An 18,231-nucleotide genomic window follows, 5' to 3' on the forward strand; every position below is an offset into this window, starting at 1 on the left:
ATACAAATTTTAAATTTTTCGGTCTGGGCGATAATTCCCTGTGTGAAAATACTGGTCGCCGAAATGAAAATCACAGCAAATGTCAACAGTCTAACGGATCTGAACGAGCTATAACTAGATCATCTTCAAGGCCGTTTGAAATGACATCCACGTTAAGAAATGCCATCCACGTTAAAAAAAAACTCATACAAATTAATGAATGAACGAAAGTACCGTATCTTGAAGATGATCTATGTCATACATAATCGACAGCGATCTCATGCGATCTTAACGAAACATTAACGGTGAAACAAGTGAAGTTGAAAATGATAGAAAATGGATTCGACTGTGATTGTGTTGACCTTGAAAACCATTTTCCATCAGTGTCCACGCTATTTTGCTCAACAAAGCCAACCAAAATTGATAGCATTTGATAATGTCCTATTTATCTCCTTAGTCACTGTGTTGCATCACTTATATAAAGAAGCATATAAGACCCATTCCCTAATACTCGCACAAGCTCTCGTATACGTGCACCGGTCGACGTCTCTTATTTACTTCCCTATAGCAGTAATGTCCTTTTGTATGAATAAGAAAGAAAATCCTTACGTCAAGAGAAGTAACAGACTGTTAAAGGTGAGTGTTAATTCCGAAAAACCGTCACAATCCTGACGTGTTTTTACTTGATTTTATTTGACAATATTTAAAATGTTAGCAAATAACCGAAGAAAGGAAATACTTACAACGTCAAACTGTTTTATTTGAACAGTCTGGTTTCGGTTCGAAAACAATATTCAAAATAGAAACAAAATTTATCAAATTACAACAGACTCTCAAAGTATAATGGTCGGAAAAATTTGTAGGTTGAAAATATCTCTTTTGCGATTAATTTCCATTAAAAATTGTCACGTTGTAACAGTTTTTCTTCTGAGTGCATTGCATTTATTCGTTGGAAAGACCGTAGCGTTTTACAATTTCGCACTATGTGACAGACAGATTCGACTATATGCTGGTCAATCCAGATCTTTACGTTCACCTTATTGGCCAGCGGGTTTCATGCCCGGCTCATCATGCCGATACAGTATACAGGCCCCAATTGACTATCAAATTCAGGTCACATGCAAAATCGATTTTATGGACGTAAATATTTACGTGAAGCAGAAATCGTTGCACTCATAACATAATCTTTACTTTCACTCAGCCCTATCAGGATGGAAGCTGTGCGTCGGGAAAGTTTTACATAGCTGAGGATGGCAACAGGGATATTACTTCCACTCAACCTATTTGTGGTACAACTACAACTTCCAGAAGTTCGTTAGGAAATAAGCTGACCCTGGGTAATATTATCTGTGAATTTTCAGCATAAATGGCTATAATATTCTGAATGCACAGCCTACACCAGTGACTACTATTACAGCGGTCTATATGATTGCCAACTGACGGCAGTATGTGACTGCGGCTGGGGTTTGAATGTTAGTTAAACACTTAAAATAATCTGCAAGTGTTAACCGAAACGAAATGATCAATTTAGAGCAGAATAGTTGGAGGACAAGAAACCGCTCCGAACGAATTTCCGTCGACGGCAGCTTTAGTTTCTACAACTTTTGAAGCTTTGTTTTGTGGCGCAACTATAGGTATATGCAAAGGTAGTTGTAGTTCACTTTTTCATTTTTCCTATTTTACAGTATCTTCGCGATATGTTGTAACAGCAGCACATTGTTTACGTAAAACAAACCCTACTGAGACCGCAGTTTTAGTGGGAGATCACGACTTAACCACTGGTATTTGGAATATTAATAATGCTTCCCTTATCGTTTCATTGCACCGAAAGTTTTTCAGGCCGAGATACGCTGGAAGCAAAACTTTACCAAGTTCTCGAGTACATTGAACATGCGGCCTACAATAACGAAACAAAAGTGAACGACATTGGTTTAGTAAGAACTATTCTGCCTATGGTTTGGTCTCGTGGTGTTGGACCTGTTTGTCTTCCATTTTATTATGCGAATGCTGATTTTAGTGGTGTAGATGTCATTGGGACTGGATGGGGACTTACTGAATTTGGAGGAAAGAAATCGGATTATTTACAAAAGGTGGACCTTACAGTTCTTAAAAATAGTGACCCTTCATGTCAGAGAACATATCCGACGATCCAAGATTCTCAGATGTGCACATACAAAGAAGGAAAGGACACATGCCAAGTAAGTTCTGTCGAAAATTATCGTTGAGGTGTCAAGATGGAACATTTAAGTTTTAATGTTGAGGTAGGTCTGTAACTGGATGAGCTTTTATGACAAAAAAACAAACAAATATTTTCAGTACGATTCGGGTGGCGGGCTTTACTACAGTGGATTGACTGGCTCGAGAAAGTTTCTGGTCGCACAAGTAAGTCTTGGAGAAGGATGTGGCGGCAACTCGCCCTCGTTAAATACGAGAATAACAAGTTATTTGGACTGGATTGAGAAGGAGACAAAAACTACTTTATGTCGTCGTACAATAGAGTAATACCTGACTATGACAAAGACAATTTCTTTAATAAAAATAAATCATCAGCTGGCGTCATTCCTACCACTAAACATAACAAAGCAGAATAAGAAAAACCAAAATCAAACTAACGTTCTCTACAGTTCACTGTCTGTCCTACCACCAGTGCCTATATTCTCGAAAATATTTTTGCGAAAATTCACGAAAATTTTAGAAATTTGAGAAAGTTTTTGAAAATATTTTCTTGAATATAGGCACTGCTTACCACTCATCAGTGAAATAATACCTACAGCAACACTCACCTCAAAATAGTAAGTGAGAAATTCGTGTCTTTGGTTGTGTTTCTTAAATTCCAACAGTTCCACTTCTGACAACACTCCAAACACTCTGTGCTGCGCACATTACGACAGTTTTCTCACTCTACGATTGCGTCTACATTAAATCAACAGTTATACACTTAGGGAATCTTGAAACATATGAAAAGTGTGGAACGTGGAACATGTAGAACTAAGTAAAACAGAAAGTATAGTTGCTAAGTCTTTTGAGGTGGTTGTAGATGAAGTTGCGTCGTAAAATTCATTAAATAAAAGCAGAAAAACAGAAAAAACCCTTCTATTCTGAGAAGTATTCAATACAAGTCCAATTATTAATCTTCTGTAGAACTCACTGTGGGTGCTAAGACACGGCAAGAAGAAAGAGACGATTGCTGTTTGCAACCTCGTCCTAAGATTTCACGATATAACAAAGTCAACAAACATTTTTAAATTTCAAATGCAAAGTCGCACTGAGACCACTACTAGGTAGATGGATGATCTTAAATAAGTGATAACGCCCGCAACTGCGAGAAACATTACAAAACTTAATCGTTTTATTGTAACAGCTTCAAGTAGTAGATAACAAATAAATTAAATTCAAAAATAAATAATTTCAACAATACAATCACAACCCATCCCGTACATTAACTGTAGCTCGGCGAAACTGTTTATCTGACAGCATTGACCACTGTTTCCCCAAAATTTTCGACACCTCCCTTTCCGTTAACTCGTACGATCGCGATGTAACTTTCAACCATCGATAAAATTCCTCACTCCATTCCGGATTCCGTGGCCAATCACATCGGATGATGACTGCATTTCGTCGAACATAAAATGTACGTAAATTGTGCCCGGTTCTGGCAAGCAGTAGTACAGTAGCTGTAGACACTTTTTCGCGTACCAACAAGTTGGTTAGATGCGGACACTGTCTGACCATCAACAGCAATAGACTGTCGGCTCTTGTGTGAAACGATTTCGAACTGATGAAGCGCGGTAGACTTTCATGGCCGTATGTGTTCAATGTTGATTTATATGCATCGACGGTGCGTAGTAGAACGGTTGAATTGATCTGGAAACATGTTAGGATACAGTCAGTATATGGTTGTTGAATAATGTTTCTGACGAAGATCAACCCCTTTCAAAGCGTATTAAGTGGGATCGGTTAAAGTGATAAAAGCTAATTGCAAAAGGAAAAATTCCATTGGTAAATCCAGGACGCTGTGGAAATGTTTTCCGCTATTACAATCAAAGAGAAAATAACCAGGAAAACGAGTTTCCCAAGTGGATAGACTGTCGAAAGTAATTTAGAATCCGTGAGCTTTGCTTGCATGTAAAATTGCTTAAGAAAATCTATGTTGAAATTATGCATAAGCGGTAGCTGTATTAATAAAGCCTCTAATCGCTTATTAACCAACCCAGAAATCCGATTACCTAACTTGTACGGATTTAGTCGAATGTGATTCCATTCTTCACACAATTTCAACATGATAATAGGTATTTATCAATCCTCTGGTTTATTTATCTATTATCACAGTTAACATTTACATTTTCACTCCAAATACCGTCAGCAGACATAAACCATTTTATGTTCCCCATAATTTACTCATATTATAATACACGTGTCTTTGCAACGTTCATCCCCATCCGACACTATACATATAGAACGTTAAGTATACAAATTTCGCTTTCGCAACATTCTCGCTAATTTATGTGCCGACTTAAAAAGACTTAAAGGCATACCTGTGTTTTCGGTGTTTGATACATGATACTGTAAACTGGTGCCTCCGGCTGTATTAAGACTTCTTCGTCTTTAGTTGATTCAACACGTAAATGTACACACAAATTGGAATTATCTCGTTTCACAATTCGCCAAGCCTTTGCGCTGCAAGGTGCTATGCATATAGACGATGGTGTGTACCGATTTTGTAGTAAATGTAAATGGCGTATTCGGGAATCGGCTAATAGAATTAGAACGTCGTCATCGATATTTTGTGGAGATATAACGAGTATCTGAAAATGGGTAATAACGTGTCTCAGTTATTTACTTTACGCCATCAGTTAATTGGTTTTCAAAATTTAAGTCTAGTCGAAGTTTTAACTATAGTGTATAAGGGCGAAAATTTTCCGAACCGACTGATTACAGATGACTGTTAATCAATTATAACGACATAATATGTGGGCAGTACACGGACTCATGCTCTTTTAGTATACAAAATGTACGTTAAATCAAATGAAATAAAAGATTTTGTAGTAAACACTAAACTAAAAAGAAAATTTTAACAACAGAAGTAATAGATTTGTTGGAATGTATGTTTGTATATCATGTTGGACTGTTGGCACTGACAAAATGTATGTTAAATTCAATGAAGTAATAGTTATTTATGTAACAAGAATCGTATGGAGGTATATTATCGTACTAGACGTCAGATCCGAGGCGAAGACGAGGATTACAAGACATCGTGTGCAATAATATACCAGCATACGATTCGTGCTGCATGCAACGTTTTATGCAATGAAGAAAGTCACATAAATACCGAAGATAATCTTGGTGTGACTTCAGTAACACGTGGCACTAGTGCGATAAAACGCCTTGCAAATCCTTTATCACACTAGTACGATAAAATGCGTTCATACGACATTGCACAGAGGCGGCGTAAGTAACAAATATCATCACTGAATTGAATAAAAGATATTAAACTCTAAACCGAAAAGAAATCTTTAACAACAGAAGTAATAGATTTTTTGATTATATCGTGTTGAAACCTATTGCCTACCCATTGACAGAGACAGTATGAACAATTAAATTATAATCAGCTTAAGTAGTGATTACAAAGACTTATATGAAATTCATGCAGATATGATACCATTTTTCGGAGTGTCTCGTGGGAATATAACTTTGATTACATCCCCATTTACGCTGACAAATTTTCGTAATTGCGTTCGATGTTTCAAAAATCTTAGTGACAAAATTGACGTTCTTTAATCTAAATAATTATGAGCAAGTCAAGAGATATGACCCCAAGCATTATGCTTTTTTGTTATATTCACATGAGAAACAAAAAATATTATCAGTCCTTACTCAGACTCAGATACTTTAATCTCAGTCTTTTAGCAATCGTATAACAAGTGAGATGTTTTCCATCAGAATAATATTGTTGATCATAGTCAGTGTGGCAGCAGAAAATGCCTACGAGGACTGTATCTACTTCGATAAAGGTAGTGGATTTGTTAAGTTGTCTCCATTGGTTTCCAATGAATTGCCCGTGAAACTTCGTATGCAAGTTAAGGCGTACAATTGTGACGATATTTCAATGACGGTGTACATTGGAAACAAATACAAATTTAACACACCAACTCAAGGCTCGTTTATGACAATTGGCTACAGCATTAGCGATTATGGAATTAATGATCCTTGTAACGGCCTATGGCACAATGGTATTTTAATTGTTTTATATTGACGTCAGTGTAGCTAAAAATTTTCCGTTTTTCGTTTTCTGAAGCTATGCTGGATTTAAATGAGAAAGAACCACTGTTTCACTGGAGTAAGTGTGAAAAAAGAAAGAGAAGAAAATCTCATCACAAACCTTATTTTCACCTTAGACGACCAAACGTTTTATCGCGCCGATTATGAACAATATGATTTTGAGAGGCTACGCGGCGAAACTGTTTATGTCGGATTTCAATACCACAATCAGACTGATGACAAATACATTAAGTTCAAAAGTTACGATAAACCGTTTGAGGGTTACATCCGAAATATTACTATTGATGGTGTGGCACAGTCGATGCTTCAAGGTCAACTAAATGGAACGCTGGTATCTAAGGCTTGTCCGACAGAAGCGATTTTTACGAGTACTGAGGGAGCAGCGAAATTGAATGATAATGTGTCAATCGATTCGGATAATTTTCGTATTTCGTTTGAATTGAAAATTACCAACTGTTCGGAATGTTGTTCTAGTTCTGCAATTCTACTATCAGCAATAGGAGAAGATTCGTACTTCGTTTTGGAAATTGTTCAGAACATTTTGTACTGGAAAACTAAGGCGCCCAGCTATTCCACTTATGATTACCTGACTACATTAGGCGAATATCAATTGTGTGACGGAAATTGGCATAAAAGTTTGTTGAAGAAAAATTAATTAATGAGTGAATTTACAGTGACGCACAGACGCACTTCATGAATTAGGCAAACATCTTTTTTTCTTGTTTCACCTCATCGTCATGACAAAAAAAAAATCAGACTAACTGAAGCGAGCAAAAAACAAATTCGCCTAATTTATAAATCGTCACCCGTTCAGATTCAATTGTACTGACACTTATCCGTTTATTGCAGTTGCTGTGCTTCAACAGGGTCGAGATTATAGAATTATTGCAGGTATGTCTATCAAATCTATGACTTCAAAAAGAAAGTTAAAAAGGACAAAATTTGACAGATAATCACTCAACCAGCAATAACTTTGGACAGACTTTGAAATTTACAGCTCCCTTGTACGTTGGTCAGCATCCATTTTTCAAAATGCTGTCGTCCATTGAAATTCGTAATGGATTTAAAGGTTGCTTTCGATCGCTTCAAGTCAATGGAGCTGGAGCGGAGATAAGTGAAAATAATTTTAATGACTTCGCCAAGTTAGGAAGTTGCAATAAGGTGAACGTATTGTGATGAAGTAGTGTAACGTTAAACTACGCATTCCAAGAACAGGCACAAGAACAGATTTTTTAATGGTCAAAAAGCTTCTTATTTTGGTCCCCGGAGTGGTATTATACCAACATACAAAGCTAGATTTATATGACAAATTATGACAACTGCGTCGAGTATTTTTGTTTGACGAATGTAAATTGTAATTTGCCACCGGTTGAAATGAAGGTGTAAAATAATGACCTTACTTGTTGTCGTTTCAAAAACTTAATTTTTAGACTCTATCGACACTTAAAAACCTAATCTTTGATTTTCCGGAAAGTAAATACAAAACAAATTTGAAGCTCTGATTGTGGGACAAGAAGTTCTCATTACTATCAGATTTTCACTTAACCCGTTACAGACGGCAAGCATATGACCAGTATTATTATCGGTTCTATTACTTCCATCTATCAAAGTACGTTTAATCTGTTGATTACAAATCTTGTACTTCAATTTTTTTAAATGTATTTTGCTATATAAATGACCATATTACCCAGAGCTTGTCATTATTTGTGTCGTCGTTATCGATAACAGATGAATAGCCGTATCAAAAGATTATTAAGTTGTGAAACTCATCACCTCTCTCACTTCATTCTCTGCTCTGCTGAAAACCTATTTTCGTAAACCTCTAGGACCCCAGTACTTTGTACGGGTCTAAAAAGTTGCTGTTTTCCGACTAATTGGACTTTTCTTAGAACTTTTTTTTTTTGAATTCCAGTTCAGATAAACTCCCATGAAAACTGCTCTAAGAAAAGTCAAGCTATTTCAAAACGAAATTTCGTCAGTCACGCGTCGCGTCGTGGAATTTGCCGTAGTACATTACATTTCTAATAGTACATTACAAATTAATGATGGATTGATGATGGTGTTTTACCTCACGGTTTTAGCCCCGTACAAAGGGGCTCATAGGATTTGGATTACGATGCAGTGTGTAATTGATGGAATTCGAAGCAGACGGTAAGGGCAAAGTGTTTGCCTATGTTCATAGATGTCGAATCCTCAATAAAAATATTGCCTGTCTGCCTGTCCGCCATGTCGATATCTTGAGTAAATCAAATCGATTTCAAAATTTCTTTCCCTGAAAGATAGTAGAAATAGTGAGGCTAAGTTCGAAGATGGGCATATTCGGGTCGGTCCTTCGTGAGTTAGGGCCGCCTAAGTGTTTTAAGGTCTTTTGGGGATATCTATGGCAAAATAAATGTAAATGACAAGGCAAATGATAGGTATTGTCAATATCAATCCAGGAAAAAAAAGTGTTTTTTTAAATCGGGTGAGTGGACCGTGAGTTAGGGCCTTAGAAGTGAAAGGCTACTAGGCCCTATGTGTATTTTGCGTATAACACGAGTAAATTTCATTCGTTCTTCCGAATTTTTAGGTCTTTTTTCTTTTAGAAAAAAACCCTATTGTGGACACTTCATCTGTCCGTCTGTCTGTCTGTCTGTCCGTCCATGTGTCTGAGTCACAAATAAAAAATGAAACGATAACAGCCTTGATTCAAAATTGCAATGCTACTATGAGCAAATCAACACCAGGCAAATAATAATTATTTGTTATCTGATAACCAATCGCTCATAGTTGGCATTGCAATTCGAAAATTTGGTAGTTGGTAGTTGACTACCACGGTGATAGTTGACAACCGAATTAATTATCAGCGAGATGTTTACTATTCGAGGGCTTTGCACCGACTGATGCAATTATTCTGACTGCTTGTCTATTTTCACACGAGAATTTGGTAGTTGGCTACCACGATGATCAATTGCAATGCTACTATGAGCAAATCAACATCAGGCAAATAATAATTATTTGTTATCTGATAACCGATCGCTCATAGTTGGCATTGCAATTCGAAAATTTGGTAGTTGGTATCTGACAACCGAACGTAATTTTCGGCAGAGATGTTTACTATTCGAGAACTACGCACCGACTGACGAAATTATTCTACCTGCTTGCCGATTTATAAAACGAAAATTTGGTAGGTGGTAGTTTTGGTAGTTGATAGTTTTGGTAGTTGCCAGCTGAAATTCAAAATTGCAAAGTCACTATGAGCAAATCAACAGCAGGCAAATAATAATTATTTGTTATCTGATAACCGATCGCTCATAGTTGGCATTGCAATTCAAAAATTTGGTAGTTGCTAGTTGGACTACCACGGTGATAGTTGACAACCGAATTAATTACCAACGAGATGTTTACTATTCGAGAGCTTCGTAACGACTGATGCAATTATTCTGCCTGCTTGTCTATTTATAACTCGAGAATTTGGTAGTTGGCTACCACGATGATAAATTGCAATGCTACTATGAGCAAATCAACACCAGGCAAATAATAATTATTTGTTATCTGATAACCGATCGCTCATAGTTGGCATTGCAATTCGAAAATTTGGTAGTTGGTATCTGACAACCAAACGAAATTTTCGCGCAGAGATGTTTACTATTCGAGAGCTGCGCACCAACTGACAAAATTATTCTGCCTGCTTGCCTATTTAAAGCTTGAATTTTTGGTAGTTGACTACCAAACTGGTAGTTGACTACCATACTGATAGAGAGGTTGTAGAGATGTTAACTGTTTGAGAGCTGCACACCGACTGATGAGATTATTTAGGCTGCTTGCCTATTTATAATTCGATAATTCGATAACTGGTAGTTGAATACCAAAATGGTTGTTGAATAGTTGAGTTTGGTAGTTGAATACAAAATTGGTAGTTGACTACGAAACTGATAGAACGATGGTGGCGATGTTTACTGTTCAACAGCTGAATATCGACTGAAGAAACTATTCTTCCTGCTTGCCTATTTGTAACTCACGTATTTGGTAGTTGGTATCTCGAGAAGTGAGAAAATTGAGAGAAAGAAAAAAGACCTCACTAGGCTTATAGCCGGTCTATTCTTGTTGTTTCATTTGGAAGGAATCGACCACCGAATAGAACGTTGTTGAAAAAATTGTTAAATTTGGGTCCTTGGACTAGGGCCGCTACTAGGGCCCTATGTGTATCTTGCATATAACTCGAGTAAATTTCATCCGTTTTTCGTAATTTTTTTTACATTTGATAGGTAATCGAACACCGAATGGAATGTTGTTGAAAAAATTGTTAAATTTGGGCAAAGGCTCTATACCAGGCAAAAGTTGACCGATTTTTAAACGTTGGATTCGTTCCTTACATCCGCCGTTTATACAATGACAACAAATGAATGAGGGTGATATGGATTTTTATTGTGCGCGAAATTTTTGAAAACGCAAATGATTTTTGTGGAAATTTTGTTATTTTTATTTTTTTTAAGGTATTTTAGGTTTTAGGTATTTAGAGTGATCAAATATATATCGAAATATATATTGAAAGGAACGTCGTACGGGGCTTCGTGATTGCGCTATGCGCAATTTCTAAGATGTACACATTTCATAATAATTTTACTTTAACTACATTTACGGGCGCAATAGGCTTACGCTAAAAGTAGGGCGACAGACGATAGATATATGGGTTTGTACGGGGCTGAGTCGCAGCAAACGCTCCGACTGTCTGATGGCTCGTTTCAGTATAAATACTGTGAAACGATTTTGTGTCAAACAAATTTTTTTTACAGAAATGAAGTAGCAGATTTAATGATTTTAATGCGACGCGTCTGGCGATAAAAGCTTTTGAAAATCATTACGTACATGTCAGTAATTCGAAGAAGGAAAAAAACGTTGATTTAATGTAAACCAAATGAAATCTATTTAATGCTCACCCTGTTAGAGGTGCTTTAATGAAGGCAGCACTAATTCCAAAAAAGTACAAAAAATGAATCTTTTACTTCTTTCGTTAAAAGCATCACCTCAGGTTTGATTCAAGTTGTTTCACTTCGTTCGTTTTACAAATTATGTTGCTAAAATAAGACAGCATAATAAGATAGATAATAATAAAACTGACTAAAGCTCAGCGCTGACGACAACAGTGCGTAACTCGTTTGGTTCATATACTTTCAAGAGCAAATTGTAAATTCCACGGGCTACATATTACAACCTGTAATACGTTACCATTGAGGTGAATATATTAACGCCAGTGTCTCTATCTCTAAACGAAAACTTAAATTAATTTAATTTCAAAATTTGTTATATTAAAACAATTGAAAAGTTTGGAAATCTTGCGACGGAATCAAAACTAGTATTTCTTTGAAAACTTTCCGAAAAGATTATCATGTACCGTCTGGATGGACAAACAAAGTTCATTACAGTTTCGACTGTGTTGTTTATATTCTACCATTCGTAACATTTATACACCTACCTGCAAATTCAGAAACAGTCCGATATGCATAATTGGACAGTGCACCGTTGTTACATTCACCAAATGTAAAACTTTCAGTACCAAGCAGCACGAATTTAAGACTTCGTCCAGTAAATGCTTGGCATCGTATCGTTCAAGCATTAAGTCAATTAATTTTAAAGTTCTTAAATGTGTCAAGTTGGATAGAAGTCGTTTTAAGGCAGCAAGCAGTTGACCTGAGAGACATACACGGAAAATATGTTGATTTAAATTATGTAGAAGGAAACTTTTGAGTTAAAGATGTTTGCTGATTCCATTTATTAAACAGATGAGGGATATAAATACGACAAGGGAAATATGGGAACGGGTTTCGAAGGTGCTCGAATAATTATTGTCGAAATAATGTTTCTCTAGCATAGAACAGAGGGCAAAAGTTTATTTAAATGTGTGTGCGATGAGAAGGTGAACGGATGTGTGACGTGCTTCACGTGAATTATGTGAATCATTTCATTTCTTAATTGGAAAACCAATTTGGATTAATGAGACAAAGTTTAGCTTTATGTTGATTTCGACAGCCATAATACAAGTTCTGTGAAGAGCATATAGCGAAATATGACAACCATTTGAACGAATGACAATGTTGTCATCGTCTGTATTATAAAGGGAAGTCAGTGGGACATTGAGACATGATGCGACCGAACATTCATACATTCAATTAAACCTTCCAGCAGCAAATTAGTCGCATGACCGAAAAATTTCAGTTTTTGTGGTTGTGCCATTTCTGGTTCAGTCCATTTCTCTTTTCAATCAGAAATTGCACACGTTGCATATCTGTATGTAAGTACTCACCCCCAGTTCCGAATAATTTAATTCCTTCCGGATCGTTTGTTGCTGCCATATTACATGGAAACAAGTAGTTCAACGCGTTGATTTTATCCCCAATTTGTACCGTATTACTACCGCCATTTTTCCGTCCCTGATTCAGTTTGGGAAATGCAAATTATTATCTTCTACTCTTTCGCATAAATTTAGCGTATGCCAACACACACCTGTTCCATATACCACGAAGTCAAAGTGTTGTTCTCGTAGGTCATTTTCTCTTTGATCAATAAAGTCGTTCTCGCCTCATTGTGCGATATCAACAATTGTGTTATTTTCTTTGTTATTTAACATGTGCTTCGTGGCGTCGGTGTACGGATTAACAATCGACTCTACCAGAAGCTAATGCTAAATTACGTGCTCGATTAATGTACGAAAATGACACATTGCCGTATGGCATCTGGCAGTCAATTTTAGTGCAGGTAAGGTACAAACGCCTCGGGTTCTCATTTGACACCCCAAAACCACATAGCAAATTTTTACAAATTTGCTGTGGTACAATCCCAAGATACAGAAACTATCTTGTACTCCAAAATGACCGCGAGGTTTAACAGATCTATTGATTGATACGTTGTATGGATGTCAAGGGATATGACGAAATACGAATCATTCAAACGCTACAACCTGCAACGCCAGAACGAGTTCAGTCACATGGTGGCATGGCGATTTATACGAAGAGGCAACTCATGGCCTATGGTGATTAGACACTTGCTATTACCTAAAACTAATAGCCGTAACCGTAACAAAGTCGGAAATATCAAAAAACCCAACATTCGCTTTCTCCATAAAAGAAACCATATCGACATAATGTCAATAGTAGAAAGAGCTACAACATGACAATGTTGATAGCGCCATCTTTGGGGAAATGTACAGGTCAATTAGTGATGGTTGTGGTATTTGCATACCACCCACGGCTTGAAGAATTCACAACGTATGGGACGTTAACACACGGTCGATTTGTGAACAATCTAAGTCGGGAGAGATATGATGTAAAATCACAGTCCATATGATCAAGAGACTTGTACAATAGCACAACAGGCCCATCTGAGGCTTAGGTGCTGGGCTTACACCCTCCCATCTAATCTAATCTAATCTAATCCATATACCACGATATTAACGTCATAAATTGATATAAATTGTTGAAACTGTGCAACGGTCGAAAATCCAAGCCTCTGATGAATGTGCCGATTCGATTTAAACAGTTCTGTGTGCGAAAATGATCTAAAACGTATTGCCATCCCGAATAGTAATTAAATTTTGCTCGTGTTAACGTTTGGTCATCCACAAAAAAATTTGACCAAACTTGCGGTAAATAAAATGCCTCGTACCAATTTCGACAAACCTTTTCAGTTTTTGGTTTTTGTAATTGATTGTTATGAACGAATGCCAAGCAACATGAAAAATAATTGAGGTAAATTTTAAATTGTTCAATCAATTCGGGCAGGAAAAAAGGGATTACTAAGCTGGCATAATAACGATCCTTCACGGATAAGTGAGAAAAAATTTGCTCCAAGAGTATGTCTGGCAGATTACACCAATTTGAATATTCGTGGTCCGGGTCATCCAAATCGATTTCATCGTCAATGTCAATGTAACACGCTGAAAATAAAAGGTAATTTGAATTAATTAACTGCTGGAACAGTGTGTTCGCTGTAGTGTTAGAAGCGCGTGTGGCGTGTGTGTGTTGATAAGATATTTCATGGAAACATTATAATTGAAAAATAAACACGAAAATATACTGAACGCTATGGATTTCACTTGCTTTGTAGTCTGTATAGTCCTCATAACTCAAGAGAAGCTGTAACTGAGGAGGATTTGTAACCTCTCCATCATCGGTTAATCTTTAGTGTAATCCTTTATCTGAAAGGCTTATAAACTTATGTCCTTGAATTTAGCACAAGATTAAAAACACAAGATTAGTAAATATCTTGATATATCAAGATTTGGTGACACGAATCTTGATATATCAAGATTTGGTGACATGAATCTTGATATATCAAGATTTGTTTGACCGAATCTTGATATATCAAGATTTGTTTGACCGAATCTTGATAAATCAAGATTTGTTTGACCGAATCTTGATATATCAAGATTCATTTCACCGGTTCTTGATATATCAAGATTTCATTTGTTAACATATTAAGGACTAACGTCACCGTGCACAGAATTCTCACTATCAGAGCTTATGATTCCTTACGAAGAATAAATAACGTCTCAGGGACTCTACCGTCACTGTAAAATCAACGAAAAAGGGTGATAGATTATCTGCATATTTTCACTGACAGTGATTACAATTCCTAACGCCTGACGGAGAATAGTCCAATTTGATGGATACCAATTTCATTCTACATAAACAGCGTTTTAATACGCCGAGCAATCCGGCCCATTGCCCCGGAGCGAAGCGGAGGGCCGCAATGCGAGCCGGGCGCCGGAACGGTGTCGGTAACTTAGGAGTTAATTTTTTTTCTCTCGCATCGTCTAATAATGAGGATAGATATGCATGAACCGAAAATTTTTTATTTAGGAAATGTCTTTTTGTGACGGTTAATGCAAAGTCTGTATAACTTTTTTTTTTAAATATATTTGGTTCCGTAAATTTACATAGAAAAATTATTAGACGATGCGAGAAAAAAAAAATTAACTCCTAAGTTACCGACACCGTTCCGGCGCCCGGCTCGCATTGCGGCCCTCCGCTTCGCTCCGGGGCAATGGGCCGGATCGCTCGGCGTGTTAAAACGCTGTTTATGTAGAATGAAATTGGTATCCATCAAATTGGACTATTCTCCGTTAGGAATCGTAATGCCAGTGAGAATATGCAAATAATCTATCACCATTTTTCGTTTATTGTACAGTGACGGTAGAGTCCCTGAGACGTTATTTAGTCTTCGTCATAAGCTCTGCTAGTGAGAATTCTGTGCACGGTCCTTAATATGTTAACCAATAAAGTCTTGATATATCAACATTCGTGTCACCAAATCTTGATATATCAAGATTCGTGTCACCGAATCTTGATATAACAAGATTCGTGTCACCCAATCTTGATATATCAAGATTCGTGTCACCAAATCTTGATATATCAAGATTCGTGTCACCAAATCTTGATAAATCAAGATTCGTGTCACCAAATCTTGATAAATCAAGATATTTACTAATCTTGTGTTTTTATTTTTAATCTTGTGCTAAATTCAAGGACATATAAACTTTAGGGATTCATAGCTCTGAAAAATCTGATGCTCTCGTAGACTCACTTCTTTCGATGTGTTTATAACTGCAAAGGACTCATAACTCTTGAGATGTGTAAACTCATGAGAATTTGTAACACTCGGTTCGAGGACATTATTGTCCTGTCAGGCTGACAACAGTTCATATAAAAACAGTTGCTAGTCAGGCACAGAAACTCTTTGGTTCCCATATTGAAAAAAAGGAATCACGTCCTGCTGAAGTGCGAGCCTTTTGTCGTGATGAATCTACACTGTAGATTCTACAGATTAGAAGGTGGGATAAGTAACCGGATGTTAAGAACTGGTCAAAGTGCTACAACCAAATCTATTTTCTGTTGAAAGTTATCACATTTGTGGTCATTATTGCGGTCGTACATTTTTGAAAATGAATTCTGGTGGAAAGATATCATCAAAAGTAAACTAACATCCAGAATTTAAAAAACGCCCAAATGTATGTTTTTCCAAAGAATCTCTTCGTTCGAAAAGTTTAGTGAGTTTCCACAATTGAAACTAAGAAACGTTCAGAAAATCTGGGAATCCTTCGTCACGGACATTAAAATCGACTCACATTAACAATTCAATAGAAAAACCGATAAGATAAGAGTTTCGAGTCGCATAGGGTCACCGATCGGTCAACGCCACACCAGTGTTTTTGGCGATACTCTAGATAAGTATGGAGTCCATACTATGAACGTCATGGTTTGTCCTGTTCAAAGGCTGCTGGAACCAATTCGAGACATGCATCGGGCAATAACATTGACCAAAGGGTATTGAGATCTGCGGAAATTCCATCAGTCCGAGAACCACAAGGTTGTTCAAGACCAGACGGAAAACAACCTGACGGAATGACGCAATGATGCAAATCAGCGCTGTGGGATTTCACATATCGTGACACTCTCGCACAATCGTATTTAAACAAAACGTCACAACAAACAGGTCATGCAGCAAATCAAACAGAAACGAAGAAAATTCACCACTACAGTGACCTAGCACTAGAAAAGTAAAAAGAAGAGTTTTTTGAGGATTTTTTGCTATAACTTCCGCAACTACTTCAAAAGGCTGCTGTCCGAACAAAATTAACAGGTTGGTTTAGATTTTTTGGAATCTTTTCTCAAAAACGGCAGGCGTATCATGCAAGATTGCAATCATTAATTCTGTTACTTCCATTGTTGAAAGTATCGTCTTGTGTTTCATACAAAATCTTTTATGTCGATGGTTTTATGATTCATGTTACCATATAAGGAAGGTCTAACTGGAGCTCATCATTTATAAAATGTCGTTGTTGTCGATAACTGATGATTAGCTGTTGGAGATTGTGCAGAGCCGAGTGTACATGTACAAGTGTTAAATAAATCAAATGATTTTACTGTATTTACGTTGAAGCTTCAACTTTTTACTACAGAATACCACGCCTCGACGTAATAAGTACGTTGGTACCTAATTAGTTGATCATTGAAAGTTTATTTAAATAAGAAACACTTTAGAACAGTGAAGTGCCAAGACTTATGGAATACGTTATAAGCCTTGCACAATTTGTTTTACATATAGCTTGTTCCGTACGATTTGCGCATGTTTTGTGTGGATTGGATTAATGCCGACAGATGCTAAGAGCGCAATCGTTATTATTTTGAATTCTATTTTTAAAGATCTGTGGCAGGTTGTTTTATCAACCAAAATTTAGAACAACAATATTGCGTGTGTAAGTAGAAGAGCATCTTTCAAAACACATGAAAAACTATAATTACAATTAAAGGGCAGTGCGTGATTTCAGTAATCTAAAATGATTGTTTGCTGCTGCAGGGCGGTCTTACCTTCATCGTTTTTCCCAATTATCCATCCACCTTTTTGCATACTTTTGTTCTAATATAACGAAAATCACAAAAAACCTTTTTTTTAAAGCACAAAATATAAAGGGCCAACAATATGACGATAACTGTGGATTATAAATCACATAGAAAAAAATAATTAATTTTTATGACAATTTCGGCTGGTTGACACGAAAATTAAAAACAAACAGAGAAGTAGTTTGTATAAAAAAAAATTTCGCACACGGCAAACTGATTTTTCGCTGTTTTAGAACGCCGCAGTGATTCTATCTAAACAGCCTCGATGAAGCGGGTAACAGTGGCAGAGACAGAAATTTACGACATGAGAAAATGCGACAAAGTGGTTCTGTCGTAAAATTTGAATTTTCTTAGCGCAACATTTTTGAATTTGAATTTTTAAGAATTCGATTTTAATTGATTGAACACAAGAAACAATCAACATTTTTCTAATTAATACTCGCAACAGCTCAAACCTAGCCTGAAACGAGAAAGTCTAATTGAAATCAGGTTGGGTTTAGGTTTTTAATCGATTGATCACAGGAACTGAAACAGCGAAAATCTCATCACATAAACAGATTCAGAAAAAGTCTCAGGCCTAGAATCTAGACCGTTT

The 18,231-nt window shown here is 36.7% G+C and overlaps 3 protein-coding genes across 3 annotated transcripts; 2 read left to right on the forward strand and 1 right to left on the reverse strand.

Annotated features, from left to right (window-relative positions):
• The first annotated feature begins 802 nt into the window (after nt 1–802).
• LOC119072436 (venom serine protease-like) lies at nt 803–2,524 on the forward strand. Its single transcript, XM_037177650.1, has 8 exons — nt 803–838; nt 899–1,119; nt 1,181–1,316; nt 1,372–1,451; nt 1,511–1,613; nt 1,665–1,760; nt 1,819–2,177; nt 2,296–2,524. Exons 1-8 carry the CDS (start codon nt 823–825, stop codon nt 2,479–2,481), a joined length of 1,197 nt encoding a protein of 398 aa, XP_037033545.1. The 5' UTR covers nt 803–822; the 3' UTR covers nt 2,482–2,524.
• A 782-nt stretch (nt 2,525–3,306) lies between these two features.
• Nucleotides 3,307–17,982, reverse strand: LOC119072433. The gene is made up of 8 exons (XM_037177647.1): nt 17,844–17,982; nt 17,604–17,725; nt 14,031–14,170; nt 13,670–13,913; nt 12,542–12,673; nt 11,714–11,928; nt 4,515–4,784; nt 3,307–3,843 (listed from the first exon to the last, which is right to left on the reverse strand). Exons 2-8 carry the CDS (start codon nt 17,641–17,643, stop codon nt 3,400–3,402), a joined length of 1,485 nt encoding a protein of 494 aa, XP_037033542.1. The 5' UTR covers nt 17,644–17,725; nt 17,844–17,982; the 3' UTR covers nt 3,307–3,399.
• LOC119072437 lies at nt 5,822–7,529 on the forward strand. The gene is made up of 5 exons (XM_037177652.1): nt 5,822–6,209; nt 6,275–6,316; nt 6,375–6,893; nt 7,108–7,149; nt 7,208–7,529. Exons 1-5 carry the CDS (start codon nt 5,906–5,908, stop codon nt 7,432–7,434), a joined length of 1,134 nt encoding a protein of 377 aa, XP_037033547.1. The 5' UTR covers nt 5,822–5,905; the 3' UTR covers nt 7,435–7,529.
• Nucleotides 17,983–18,231: the final 249 nt, after the last annotated feature.

This window comes from Bradysia coprophila (assembly GCF_014529535.1).
Source record: "Bradysia coprophila strain Holo2 chromosome IV unlocalized genomic scaffold, BU_Bcop_v1 contig_81, whole genome shotgun sequence".
Taxonomy (NCBI): domain Eukaryota; kingdom Metazoa; phylum Arthropoda; class Insecta; order Diptera; family Sciaridae; genus Bradysia; species Bradysia coprophila.